This window comes from Sphaeramia orbicularis, chromosome 22, assembly GCF_902148855.1.
Source record: "Sphaeramia orbicularis chromosome 22, fSphaOr1.1, whole genome shotgun sequence".
Lineage (NCBI taxonomy): Eukaryota > Metazoa > Chordata > Actinopteri > Kurtiformes > Apogonidae > Sphaeramia > Sphaeramia orbicularis.
This window is the reverse complement of record NC_043978.1, coordinates 31,221,855-31,236,723: the sequence shown is the minus strand read 5'-3', so window position 1 is coordinate 31,236,723 and position 14,869 is coordinate 31,221,855. Positions and strand designations below refer to the sequence as shown.

The window sequence follows — 14,869 nt, the reverse complement described above, 5'->3', positions numbered from 1 at the left end:
TGACTTTTACTGATATCTTTCAGTGCAAATATACTCAAATAACAAGGATTCAGCTAAATTATGTGCAATTAAAAGTAACTTGTCATTTTAAGATGCATGGAAGAAGCTAAGTTACATTAGCACAATGTGGTGGGATATGTCTAATTTCTGGTGCATGTATGCTATAGATAACTAATTTTCTGTAACACCTACGTAAGTCTAAGAAGTAATATATATCATGGATAAAGTAAAACTGATCTTTGTCATGGTTGAAGGATCTCTACTGCTTGATGTTTCATGGTGTCTGTCTTCTGATGTGGCAGAAACTGGAAGATGCGCTGGTTTGTGCTGAGGGACAGCAAACTGATGTATTATGACAACGACAGTGAAGAGAAACTGAAGGGGACCATCGACATCCGCGCTGCCAAGTAAGATTTAGACAAAACCCTGTGTGTGATTTGACACAATGGTCAGGGATTTGTTTCAGTGTTTCCCCAAATAACAATACATAGTGAAATTAATGTCAATATGATTGTATTTGTTGACACTGAAATTTATACATAGAAGTCCATAAACTCCACTTATAAGGACACTAAAAACACGAACAAACAGACTCCAGCACGGTTAAATGTGCCCCCCCCCCACACACACACACACACACACACACACACACACACACACACACACACACCTCCCACTGACTGAACCAACCACCAGCCCCTCACCCTACCTCAGTGCAATAATCACAACACATGCACCCTGTTTTTCTTCATTTTACCTCATATATATCCTGTATTATCTGTATTTATCCTATTTGTTGTATATACCTGTATTTCTTATCTGTAGTATAGTTAGCTTTTTGTATATTTCAGCAGTCTTTGTAGTACTTTAGTAGTATACATATATATGTAATATTTTATCTTGTAACTTTCATAAATTGCTTACATTTTTCTGTATTTTGTGGGATATTTTATACAGTCCTTTTTGCACTCATTGTTTTTGCTGCTAAACAGTACGGAGCTGCCAAACAAATTTTCATTGTTCCTGTGACAGTGACAACAAAGATCTATTGTATTGTATTGTACTGCATTCTATTCTATTCTCACATGTCTATACCTTACACTTCTCCATGTCCACAGCTTGAACAATTTTATGAATGCATCTTTAATTTCTATCTTAAACTTCACTCTTTTTTAATTTACTATAAGAGCCACAGGTAGCCTGTATACAATAGTGCAATAGTAAAACTATATATACGTGTGCGTGTGTCCTCTTTTCTACAGGGAGATTGTGGATAATCATGAAAAGGAGAACGCTCTAAACATTGTGACAGATGAGAGGACATATCAGGTGTTTGCAGAATCACCAGAGGATGCCAGGTTTGGAGGAGATTTAAGATTAAATCCTAAGTTAAAACATAATTTGGTTTGTATGTGATTAAAGTGGTGTATTTTTTAATTTGTGGTGTTTTTGTTTTTGTGTTCTGTTCAGTGGGTGGTTTAATGTGCTCAGTAAAGTGCGTGTGTGCACTCCTGATCAGCTGCTGGAGATGTCCCATGAACAGGCCAACCCAAAGAACGCTGTGGTCAGTCATCACACTAGCAATAAAATGTCATTTCTACTCGATTATCAGTAGTATTGTTTTTTTTTAATTTCACACAAGACTGAGGCTTTTACTGATTTTGTTTTACTGAGCTTGATCTTAAAAGTGGCTCTCTGAAGCAAACAATATTCAGAGGCATGCAAATAATTAGCACTTAACATCTCTTAAAAGCTGTTATGAATCCTTCAAAACTGGAGTACAATATCAAGTCTTCCTTACTTCGTCATTCAGGGAACTCTTGATGTGGGGCTGATTGACTCTGTGTGTGCATCTGACAACCCTGATCGGTAAGTTGGACTAATCCGGAAAGCAATTCATGTAAAGAGTCGATAATTTTTCAACAGTAAACTTTTGCTTTGTATCAAATTTCTCAAGTAAAGTGAGAAAACTTTATTTACAAACAATATAGTCAATTGTTGAATCATAATCATCCCCACAATTTCCCCTTGTGGGACTAATAAAGGCATATCTTATCTTATAATTGGAATTAAAATAAAAATAAAGGCAAAATTTTAACACAGAGGATCCCTGACTATCTGAAGGTGGATTTTTATTTAAAGAGTGTCACTTTGACCTTTGCAGGCCCAACTCTTTTGTCATCATCACGGCCAATCGTGTGATCCACTGCAACAGTGACACACCTGAGGAGATGCACCATTGGATCAGTTTGCTGCAAAAACCCAAAGGAGACGCCAGGATAGACGGACAGGAATTCCTTGTCAGAGGTGAGACCTGAATAACACAATTTTTTAAAATGTTGACAAACAGAAATATAGTCAATATGTGTTATTATAAACCACAGTCTGAGTCAGGCCCGTTCCCTGCTGTGCCTGGTTGCAGGACAAAGTGATCTCTAAAGATACTGAAATGACTGAAAGCTGAATCCTCACCACAAAATTCAACCATACTGGAGATTTGCTCTCATTCCCAGCTTTAAAGCTTTGTAGCCGTCCAGGAAAAAAATGCTTAAAAAAACAATAGTTATTTAAAATGTAACTTCACCCTGCTGAAAATGTGAGACTGTTTTCCTTCAAATCACAACTTAAACATTGGATGAAGGAAAACCAAGCCTGTGACCATCAGTAGATCGTCCTCACAGTTTTGTTTTTTGTGTTTTTATGATATTTTGTCTTTTGTCAATTGTCTTTCTTGTCACCTGCCTAGGGACTACTGATGGAAATTAGCACTGTTGCTACAGTCTATCATATTTACAGCTGCAGTTGCTGTAGATGTTCATTACTATGCACTGTCCCTATTAAATAAATAATGACAACAATGCATATGAGGATCTGAAAGAGTTAGATTGGATTTGTACTGCTTTGAAAGGCAACCTACAACAAATCAAATCACTTCTAACATATGCTGTATTTGGAATATTTCCGCTACTTTTTTCTAATTCCTAACAGTTACTTAAACTGTCTTAAACCAACCAGAGTTCAACAAAAACGGTAACTCTGTAACCTGCACTGTGGTTTGACTTTAGTATTTCAATACATTATTTTGGGTTAAAAACTCGGAAAGAAACTAACTGCCCTACAAAGCCAAATCTCTGCCCCAAGAGAATCTCATTTTCAGAAAAGAACAATATAATGGCTTCAGTTTCTCATTTTGGAAATTTAATAGTTTTATAAAGTTCTGCTGAAAGATGGACCTCTGATTACAGAGTGTCAGCATTCATTTTTGCACAGATACAGTAGAATAAATGAATCCCAGACATTATCAAGTATTTTGTCCTTGTCTCTCCCTCCTTTCAATGCTTCTTTTTCCTGTATCTTAATTTCTCAGGCTGGCTTCAAAAGGAGATGAAGACAAACGCTAAGAGCACCTCCCTGAAGCTGAAGAAGCGCTGGTTTGTGTTGACCCACAGTTCTCTGGATTACTACAAGAGCTCAGAGCGTAACTCCTCCAAGATGGGAACTCTGGTCTTGAACTCCCTCTGCTCCATCATTCAGCCGGATGAACGAGTGCACAGGGAGACAGGTGAGGAAGGAGAGAATGAAGGAAAAGGCAGGAAGGGCAGCTTTAATCAGGGATTAAACATGTGAGATTTGGGATTACATGTAATGAGAGAATCTGACTTTTACAATGAAACAAGATAAATTAATCCAGACTGGTTTTTTTAATAAATGCGTTCTGTGTCTTCATTTCTAAGGCTACTGGAACATCATAGTATATGGGAGGAAGCATTCCTACCGCCTTTACACAAAGATGCTGAACGAGGCCATGAGGTGGACGGCTGCGATACAGGGCGTCATCGACAGTAAAACACCTATAGAGACTCCAACTCTGCAGCTCATCAGAGATATCAAGGTACATCACAGAAACAGACACAAAACACAAGATCAGGGGTGTCAAACTCATTTTAGTTCAGGGGCCACATTCAGCTCAATTTGATCTCAAGTGGGCTAGACCTGTAAAACACTAGGTCAAGGTCAAAGTTTATTTATATAGCATGCTTAAAAACAAACCCTACTGTCCCAAAGAGCTGTACATAATCATGAAACAGAATAGGAGTGAAAGACAATAAATAGAATAAAACAATACTGGCACATAGTTCATGCATTAAAAATATTAAAACAATAAGTATAAACACTAAAGGCAATAATTTAAAACTCTAAGATAATTAAAATGTCCATCTCAGCTCCTATTAAAAGCCAGTGCAAAAAAGTGAGTTTTAAGCAGTAATTTGAAACTCTCAACAGAGGTAGCAGCTCTAATGTTTAGAGGGAGAGAGTTCCAAAGATGAGGGCCAGCAACCCAAAAAGCCCTGTCCCCTCTGGTCTTCATTCTGGACCTGGGACAATCCAGAAGCAACTGGTCAGCAGACCTAAGCATAATCATAATAGTCTATAAATAATGACAATTCCAATTTTTTTGGTCTTTGCTTTGGTGCAAAAAACAATGAAAATATTTACATTTACAAACTATCCTCTCACAAACAATGAATAACCACAGCCAAGTACATTTTAACAATATTTTTAACAACTTATTATTTACAAGTGTGCATTACAAGTACACAAAACATTTAGTAAAACGCATAACATTGTTAAAATTTTAGATTTAGTTTAAATCGAAAAACTATTTGTCCACATGAGCAATTTAAAGGCACATGTAAGCAGCATGATTGTAGAACGCTTTTATACGACCCAAGAAATCTTAAAATTTTAAAATATATAATAAATAGTAGTAATATTAATAGGAAGAGCAACTAAGTACAATTTTAAAAAAAGTCTGAATCAGGCGGATAAAGTGGGCAAAATGCAGACACATGTCACAAATTCATTCCACGGGCTGGATCAGACCCTTCGGCAGGTTGGTTTTGGCCTGTGGGCCGTATGTTTGGCACCCCTGCATAAGATAGAAAGAGCATTGAGAGATGAATTTATCCATTTCGTGTTTTCTCAGGAGAACAGTGTGAACCCAGACATAGTGGAGCAAATGTACAGGAGGAACCCTATCCTCAGATATACCCAGCATCCTCTGCACTCCCCTCTACTGCCGCTCCCCTATGGAGAGGTCACCAGCCGTGAGTAAACCTCCAATTCTGCACCCAAAAATAGCAGGCATGTATGAAGGACTGTCAGGAGACCTCCCTCTTCACCTGTCACGTTCTGCTGTGTTTTGTTTTCCAGTCCAAAGGCAGCAGGGTTATGCCAGTCTGCAGGATGAGGCAGTGAGAGTGTTCAACTCACTGCAGGAGATGGAGACGCTGGCAGACACTGTGCCCATCATTCAGGGCATCCTGCAGACCTGCCAGGACCTGCGCCCTCTCAGGGATGAGGTACTGCTATTTTACAAGTAAAGTCAGATTTATAATATCTTTACACCCCAGCAAAAATATATATACAAACAGAAGTAAAACTAGATCAACATAAATGTGGTATTACCCATAGAACTCATTAACTAAGAGCTATTTAATATCATAGCACATAAGACATGATTTCAAAGACATCTTCTATCTATCCAAAAGGTAGAAGGTATTGACTGCCAATAGCCGTGTTTCCATAAAGAGAAGAAAATGTGAATTATGTGCATTGCCATAAATGTGTGAGGTGAATAAATTAGGCTGTGTAAAAGTTCAACACTCAGTATCTCTTTGGATTGCCTTTAGCTTTGATTAGATCACCACAACATTAATTTTCTTCTTCTTTTTTTTTTGACACATAATGTTGCTGAAGCTAGACCTTGTCAACTGAATCAACCCCAGATCATAAACTGTCCCCACAGGCATGTACTGTAGACGCTAAGCATGATGGGTAATCACGTCATCTGGCATCTTTTCTCACCCTGATGCATCCATCACTCTGGGAGAGGGTCAATATGGACTCACTCATGAGACCACATGACCTTTTTCCATTGAAACAGTCCAGTCTTTATGCTCTCTATCAAACTGATGGTTGTTTAAGGAATGAGAAGCTACTCATTGCATCAGTTACAGTTAAAGAGCTTATTACACTCAAAATATATTAACCACTACAATAATTATCTAGTGGAAGGATCTGAACTATTTGCTTGGTTAAATCCATGTGAGAACTTTTTTTGGACAGGCCATTTAATGTGTCACACATTGTCATTTATGTAGTAAACAGAGTAAAAGAAGAATAGTATTTGCTTCTGTTTAAAGAGACAGATTTCCATCTATGGAATGATTTTGTCTCCACACAAAACAGCTGCTACCAGCTGGATTTTAGCTCCTGATCAAAATATTGGAATATCCTGGATGCCAGTGATCAGTCAAGTGATCCGTCATGTGAAGTGGAGTTTTTCCATCATCTATAATGTGTATTAACAAAAAGACAAAATCTATCTCAAACACTCAGACTATCTCAGACTTGGAACACCCCAACATACATTAAATACAGTATATATACACTGTCTTATTCCAAGTTGACCCAAACAAATTGGAGAGGCCAGGTTGTTGTTGTTTTTTTCACATTTTTTCATGTGCTCTCAATATTTTGTTTCTCAGGTGTATTGTCAGGTGATCAAGCAGACCAATCATGTGCCTCAGCCTAACAGCCCAGCCAATCGAGCTCACTGGCACCTACTCACCTGCATGAGCTGCACCTTCCTACCCAGTCGAGCCATTCTCAGATACCTCCGCTTCCACCTCAAGAGGTTTGTGCACCTGCAGTATCACCGGTGCTTTTTATTTGTACATGAACATCCATAAAATAAATCTTAAATAAATGTGTGTTTTCTTAGGGTACGAGAGCGTTATCCTGGTACGGAGATCGAGCGTTATGCCAGTTTCATCGGGGAATCCTTAAAAAAGACCAAGACTCGTGAGTTTGTTCCGTCACAGGAGGAGATCGCCGCCCTGTTGGTGAGACAAGAGATGAGCACCACTGTCTACTGCCATGGTGGAGGCTCCTGCAAGATATCCATCAATTCACACACCACAGCTGGAGAGGTGCGCATGAAAAACACACAGAAAAATACTCAAATATCATGGAAGTGTCTCAGGAGTGTGCTGATTTAAATGTTAAAATGTTGCTGCTGCAGGTTGTGGAGAAGCTGATCAGAGGTCTGGCCATGGAGGACAGCAAGAACCTGTTCTCTCTGTTTGAACACAATTCCTTCACAGATAGGGCGCTGGAGAGCAGGGTGATAGTAGCAGATGTCCTGGCCAAATTTGAGAGGTATTTATGTTTCTGTGTTTAACATTAGTTTCTTCACAGGATTAATATAAGTATTTGATCTGCACAGATTTCAATAGTGGAAATAATATGTTAGCAACTAGCTACACTTTAGCTGAATTAACCTGCAAATATCAATATTTTTAGAAGAAAAGGTTAACTCATGTTATTATCCCTGTAGGGAAATCTGCATTTTGCATTCACACCCATCCTAATATACACACAGCACCTAGCATTAGCATTTAGCACTAGCACTTGTGAGCTGCTATATAAGGCACTCAGCAATTAATGTAAATATTTTATGCATTTAGTGGAGATAAATGTTAGCAACTACGCTTTGCTACAACTATACCAATATTTTTAGAAGTTGAATTTAACCGACTTTATTATCCCTGTAGGGAAATCTGCATTTTGTATTTCCACCCATCCTAATATACCCACAGCACCTAGCATTAGCATTTAGCACTAGCAGTTGTGAGCTGCTATTGAAGGCACTCAGCGATTAATGTAAGGTTTTTATGTATTTAGTGGAGATAAATATGTTAGCAACTACACTTTACTACAACTAGACAAATATTTTTAAAAGTTAAATTTAACTCACTTTATTATCCTTGTAGGGGAATCTGCATCCTGTTTTTCATTTGTATTTTACACTTCATGATACACATACACAGCACCTAGCATTAGCATTATCCAGTAGCTTTAGCACTTAGCACATAAGGAGCAGTGAGCTGCCATTAAAGGTGCTCAGGGATTAATTTATGTATTTCATCTGTACAGACTTCAATAGTGGAGATAAATATGTTAGCAACTACTCTTCACTAAAACTGCACCAATATTTTTGAAAAGCTAAAGATTAACTGACTTTATTATAACTATAATCATGAAATCTGCATACTCACACACTCACACACACCCACATACATACACACACACAGAATCTAGCATTAGCATATTAGAAGCAGTGAGCAGTCATTGAAGCCACTTGGGGGCCAACACTAGATCCTCATCAGTACAGTGGTTTGACAGGAGAATTAACCTGTATAATTCTGGATAGTTCTGTGTGTAGCCACAGCCAATAAGACACAAAGCAAACTAAAAGACTCTGTCTCCTCTCTCTGAATTTATTCTATTGTTCCAGACTGGCAGGTAGTGAAGAAGAGGAGGAGGAAGGCGAGTGGAAACTCTACTTCAAGCTCTACTGCTTCCTGGATGTAGAAAGCATGCCCAAAGAAGGAGTAGAATTTGCCTTCATGTTTGAACAGGTGAAATGTCCTCAGTAACAGGAGCTGTTTCTGTGTCTCTGTTCCCTTGTTGACGACCTTTCTCTTGTTCTCTCAGGCACATGAATCCCTCATAAGCGGTCACTTCCCAGCCTCAGAGGAGACTTTGCAGCACCTTGCCGCATTTCGTCTCCAGTATCTCCATGGTGACGGTGCGGGTCGGGCCGGGTGGAGCCTGGGAAGCGTTTATCCGATCGGCCGCCTCCGAAATCGCATTCTGCACTCCACCAAGCCGGGAGTGGGGGCTGTGGGAGGAGCTGGAGGGGGAGGAGGAGCGGGAGCAGGAGATGGGAAGGGCACAGCAGGAGGCCAGGGAGGTGTCAGTGTCGGGGCTGAGAAGAGAAAGACCCCCAGCTTCCTGGACGGCACCCTGAGGAGAAGCTTCAAAACGGGTTCACTGAAGAAACAGAAGGTCAGTGGTGCAGGAGGAACACTTCAGAACCTTCTTTAAAAATACATTGCAATAGTGAAGCTAGAGAATCAGCAACCACCAACACCTATTTGAAGATTTTCTGTGTTATGGCAGATAATTCAGTACTTATGAGACTTTTGTGGTTTTGTGGTGACTACTTGCAGCAGTTTTGATGAACAGCCTACAAGAATTACACCTAATTTTATTGAAATTATTTAGCAAAGCAACTGACAAGGGAATGAGTAAATATCTGTTTTGACAACCGCTATGGTTTGTGATCATTGTTATATGTTTGGACACTGATACACCTGACAAGAGACATCCGTAAAATTGTGGCCTTGCTTCTCCAAATAACACGACATCTTCAGACAGCAGACTTTTCTCTGATACAGAATTCACCAAGTGGCTAAAACCTGTCTTTTACAGGTGGAGGAGGAGCAGATGCTGGAGATGTGGGTGAAGGAGGAGACGTCGGCCACACGGACCAGCGTTCTGGAGAAGTGGACCCGGCTGCAGGGCATGCCTCAGCACCAGGCCATGCTTAAATACATGAGCATCATTAAAGAGTGGCCTGGATATGGATCTACTCTGTTTGACGTAGAGGTGAGAGAACAGTAAAGGCTATGATGGGTTCAGATTCAGATTTGTCTTTCAGTATTTGACCCCCTGTTTCCTCTTTCTGTATCTGTAGTGTAAAGAGGGTGGCTTCCCTCATGACCTGTGGCTCGGTGTGAGTGCAGATAACGTGTCTGTGTATAAACGAGGTGAACCCAAGCCTCTGGAGACCTTCCAGTACGAACACATCACCTTCTTTGGGGCATCACAGCCCTGCACCTACAAGATCATTGTAGATGAGAGGGAGATGTTCTTCGAGACTCCACAGGTAAGAGCTTTTATATGTGGGTTTAATAGAGAGCTGAGGTCCTGCCCTTATTGTTTTGTACCCATGGGACCTTACTTTAGAGAAATTATGGATGAAATCACTGGCAAGAGACATTTTTAGATTCTGTTTCATTTGAGACATCATTTGCATATATAATGATTTCTCATTTTAAAAGACAATTATGAAGTCAGAGGTGCCATTTGTTGTAAAGACAGTAAAGTACAGTAGTTTTGGGGGAAATGGCTCAGTGGACTACAGCGCTTGTCTCAAGGGATACATGTCACCAATGTCAAAAATGCCTTTACTTTGATGCATTTCACCGTTACGCCAATTTCTATTCCCAGTTTCACCAAATTAATTGACTTTCATTTTAATATTGCAGCACATATTATTCAGCAGGAAATGAAAAGAACCTCATTTAACCGTAACGCCATTTTTTCACCTTTGTCACCATTGCCTGGAACTGAAATGAGGCACTTCTACATTCCACTCATAGAGATATTGTTCAGCAGTGGTTTTGGTGAATCAGTGCAGGGAGCTGTTGTTGTTTCTGGTCAAGCAAAATGTTGTCCGCAGGTTGACCAAAAATAAAAATGAGAGATGAAATGAGTGAATCAGGTTTGAGCTGGGTGTATGTCTGATAATCAGTATCTGTTGGTCTTTACCAGGAAGTGACAAATACAGTAATCTAAAACATCAGAAATAGTGATTCAGTTATCACAAGGCATTTGGAGTTGTAAAATGGAGGGAGGGTTCTGATTTTGATGTCCACTTCTGCGCAAAAGTGACTGAAAGATCCAATTTTTATAGCAAACACCAGAGATGCAGACCTTTTCTTTTCTTTTCTTTTCTTTTCTTTTCTTTTCTTTTCTTTTCTTTGCAGTCTTAATACACAAGAAATGAAATGTACCTTTTTTGAGACATGTTTTATAATTTTACTTTGTAATACTGAATTTTTATTGCTGTTATGTTTTTGTTGTCTTAGGCTCAATTGCAGGAACAGTCATTGTTCTTAAACTTGAGTAAATGCACTGGTGATATGTGGAGAAAACTCATTATTATTTTTAATAATAAAACTAACAGGAACTAACATTAGGTAGTTTGTGAAATGCAGCTCAGTACCCAAGTCATGAGTTTTTTATTGAGGAAAATGTAACAAATCATCATCATGATTGTCATCATTAGACCAATATATTAGACATTCTTTACAAAACAATGAAAAATAATTAGAATTTTCATTTATAGTGAACATAATGTTATTTTATTTAAACTTAGAGCGCATTGTTTTATCTGAAAGTGCTGGTAATTGTTGACGTTGTTGTGTTTTCATACTTATGCAGAACAAATTGGGTTGTGACAGCCACAATTACGGCAGATAACCTTGAATTTTCCTCTTTAGGTTGGAGAAATCACCAAGATCATGAGAGCTTACATTAACATGATGGTGAAGAAGCGTTGCAGCATCATGTCCGTGACCAGCGTGGCCAGTTCGTGGGTCAGGTGATCACCACACACCAGTCAGAGCCCTTCCCTTGGTTCATCCAGTGGCACCAGCTGCCTCACGCCCCCTGTTGTATCGGCTGGTTGGTGTTGATGGAGGCAGTTGCACCGACCAGCTAATCCTCAAGGTTGAATCAAGTGTGGCGGTCAATAAAAGAAGGAAGATAGAGGTGGAAACAGAAGCCAAACTACTGGCGTGGGATAGGGACTGATTATTTAAAAACAAGCATGGGAAAAGAATCAACCTGTATTTTGGGATGGCTCTGAAATTCATAACCCCAGTTGTAGTCCTGCATGTAGATGTTCAAGCACACTTCAAACTTCTCTCCGTTTTCCTTTCTGGACAAACTGTAATAACAAGCACAATGTACCACTGCGCTGCCCAGTCCCACTCTGTCCCGGTCTGTCCTGGGTGGCTCCCTTTCCCACAGTGCACTGCCAGACTAGAGGAAAGCCACGACTTCTCAGTTCAGTTTCCTTTTGCCTCTTTCTCTCTTTCTTTTTCACTCTTCCAATTTCAGAGTCTCTCTCTTTCTCTTATGTGCATTTGTCCTCACTCTTGTTGCATCATGTTTCATGCTATCGGTATTACGTTAAAATACTTAATTATTGCTTGCTTTCTCTCTGTTACCGTCTCTATTCCTGTCTTCTTTTCTGTGACATCTGCTTATATCAATATGTTGTGACTGAGAAAAAGGACTCGTTTCTTCTTTGGGGCTACTAAAGGGCAAATCATCTCCTTTGTAAGTACCTTATGTGTCCACTTGCTCACACGTCAGTGCCACCGTGTGGCCGCAAGAAGAAAACACAGCCAAAGGAAGTGGCTTTGAATATTTCTGAACAATATCATAGCTATCCCTGAGAAGGAAAAGTGGCGTAAAGAATCAGTGCATGGGTATCAATCTCTTGCAGCTCTACAAGGAAAACAAGCTTAAGAGTGACTGTGAACAATATCAAAAATTATGAGATGTTTCCCTATTTACAGTATGTCTACATATTACTAATACACACTGCATAATTCTAGTGTATATTCACATACATGTACACATAAACTGAAACAACATGTAATGTTTTGTACTGTATATCACACATTATAAGAGTTATAATTGAATTTAGGTGCACTGTACAGTATAAAAATGCCATATTAAATGCAATGTGACACCTTCTTGTGTAAAATACATGCAAATGAATGGTGTTACTTCCCACTGTATGTCTGAAAATGATGACAATGTGTACATCATTCACTGGCCGTGCCATTAATGTGACTCACAGAGACATAAGCAGTTAGTAACACACAAATGATTACGAGGCAGACTGCTGTGGTTGTCATGTTTTCACAGTGTTTTGATGGATTTATCATTGTTGCTGAAGTCACTCAACAGGAGCCATAAAATACTGTATGCTGTCTACTCATGCTATTCAGATTTTATTTAATTACTGATGAGATCAGTGACTCAAAAGCCAAGAGCTCCAGTTTGTCTGTGTTTCAAAACTGTTCATGAACATGTGGTTTTTATTGCTGATATTATTATTCTTATTGTATGGCCCCTGCTATCTAACACCCTCAAGTGTTGTGTCTGGAATGCTGCTGTGTGTGAGTGTATTAATGGTGTAATCCAAACTGTGGGAAAAGAAAAAGGAAATGAAAAAGAGAAGTACTTTTACTGAGTGTATTCCTTGGAAATAAGATGTATTTACTTGACTAACCTTTGCAAAGAATGATGTTGTGGTTGTGAGTTTAATGGAAAAGCACTGGACTGAAAAGGGGGAGGGACGGGGTTTATTTATTCCTTAATATACTGTATGTAACGCAAATATGAGGGCTGGGTATCTTTCTAAAGATGTATTGGAGTGGATAAGACACTGTGAGGACTCGGATAAGGACGCTGACGGTTACCACTACTCTGTGTATGCGTGTGTTTAGGGCTGAAAGTGAAGTCACTGTTCTGTCAGTATCAGCTGTAGCACTGCAGGTGGACAACAGCAGCATCCACAGCTCAAAAACACACTCATGAAAACTGTTTCTAGACTCTTGAGCTGAGATGTGCCAAAAACTTCTCAAAAAGTGAGTCAGTCACCACAGACCAATTTTACAGCAGAATAAACATGTTCACAATGTTTCACGAAAGCTGGTTTTGTCTCTGGGATTAATTTCCCAATAAAAATAACTGGACAAGAGTGACATTTATATAACTCACTTATTCTAAGTATACGAAGACCATTGAGAAGGCTTCTGATGAGCATCTGTTTACTGAATAAAACATTTTTTTTTCTCTGACAGACCACACTAGTGTAGTTTTGATTTAGAGGTCACACTAAAACACCACCAGAGGATTCTATCAAGATGTTTTCCATTATTTAATACCCAACCTCTTAATTTAACTTTGCAACAATAGGAAATGTCAGCATTAATTTGGGACTGTATTAGTCTCAAATGTCTTAAGTACTAGTGCTGGAGATACAATCATGGAAAAAATTATTAGACCACCCTTGTTTTGTTAAAATTTTTTGTTCATTTTAATGCCCGGTAGGCCTACAGGTAAAGGTACATTTGTTTGGACAAATATAATGACAACAAAAATAGCTCATAAGAGTTTAATTTCCGAGCTGATATCTATCCATTTTCCATGTTTTCTTGATAATAACCAAAATCACTTCAGTTCTTACATCAATAGCTATGGCATTGTACTGACAAAAACAGTGCTTTTAGGCATTCCATGTTTTCTTTTCTGTCTGTTTCAGTCACATGATACACACAGGAGTTAGTACTTGATTGCATAACCATTGATTTTGACGACTTTTGATGGTCTAATAGCTATCTCTGTGACCGTAGGTCTGGTTCAATCCACTATCATTCTGCCACGAATTAACCTTTTTAGGTTGTTTGATAAGATCTTATTTCTTTAATCCCACTTCCTGGTTTGTAACAACATTGTCTTTGCAAAATTTACAGCTTGAACCTTGAATGGCAGATACAAACAGATGTCAAAACTTAACACTTTCACCATGTAAATTGCAGCCTTGCAGGTTGTGGATATTTCATGGAGTTAGTTGGAGTATGAAAACGGTAAAAGACAGTGGAAGTGTGGAGATGTCAGCTAAAATATTTACTCAGCAGGATTATTCCAACAGAGCCCATTCTGTGATCCTCAGTGGTACTGTATGAAAATGATCTAATAATGTTACATTTATCATGCAGGTGAAATTCCATGAGTAGTTAGTGTTTCCATTCCAGTGTGGTGAGTGATTTCAGTCAGTCAAGTATTACCTTGGCTCCCACTTTCCCCCATGTTTTTCCACAGCTGTACACTCTTGTCCAAACATAATACAACATTAAATTAATTCCCTGAGCCAATAAGAATTAAAACATACATCTAGTGAACAATGATGTGGACCAGTCTATTTGCTGGTTTGGTCTGTTGTCTGCCTGCAGTGCTGCCAACACACCGCCCACTGGGATCCCGCCCATAGAGTTAAAACAAGCAGAACTCACTCACAGGTTCCACTTTGAACTTTTGGTTATTTTCATTTTGACTAAAGATTTGCGCAAAATGTTAGAAAGTACAGTTC

General features: G+C 39.1%; 1 protein-coding gene across 4 annotated transcripts in view; it reads left to right on the top strand.

The window, feature by feature from the left end:
- LOC115414205 (unconventional myosin-X-like) overlaps positions 1–13,049 on the top strand; it is an 89,500-nt gene extending 76,451 nt beyond the window's left edge. For all 4 annotated transcript variants that reach the window (XM_030127443.1, XM_030127442.1, XM_030127441.1 and 1 more), the window contains exons 27-43: positions 303–407; positions 1,263–1,358; positions 1,471–1,564; positions 1,814–1,869; positions 2,165–2,307; positions 3,368–3,562; positions 3,735–3,892; positions 4,988–5,108; positions 5,215–5,363; positions 6,552–6,700; positions 6,788–6,995; positions 7,088–7,224; positions 8,363–8,486; positions 8,563–8,916; positions 9,343–9,519; positions 9,608–9,799; positions 11,199–13,049. In XM_030127443.1, coding sequence (XP_029983303.1) covers positions 303–407; positions 1,263–1,358; positions 1,471–1,564; positions 1,814–1,869; positions 2,165–2,307; positions 3,368–3,562; positions 3,735–3,892; positions 4,988–5,108; positions 5,215–5,363; positions 6,552–6,700; positions 6,788–6,995; positions 7,088–7,224; positions 8,363–8,486; positions 8,563–8,916; positions 9,343–9,519; positions 9,608–9,799; positions 11,199–11,303 — 2,563 coding nt within the window. In that variant the 3' untranslated portion in view covers positions 11,304–13,049. The remainder of the gene's footprint in view (positions 1–302; positions 408–1,262; positions 1,359–1,470; positions 1,565–1,813; positions 1,870–2,164; positions 2,308–3,367; positions 3,563–3,734; positions 3,893–4,987; positions 5,109–5,214; positions 5,364–6,551; positions 6,701–6,787; positions 6,996–7,087; positions 7,225–8,362; positions 8,487–8,562; positions 8,917–9,342; positions 9,520–9,607; positions 9,800–11,198) is intronic.
- The last annotated feature ends 1,820 nt before the right edge of the window (positions 13,050–14,869 follow it).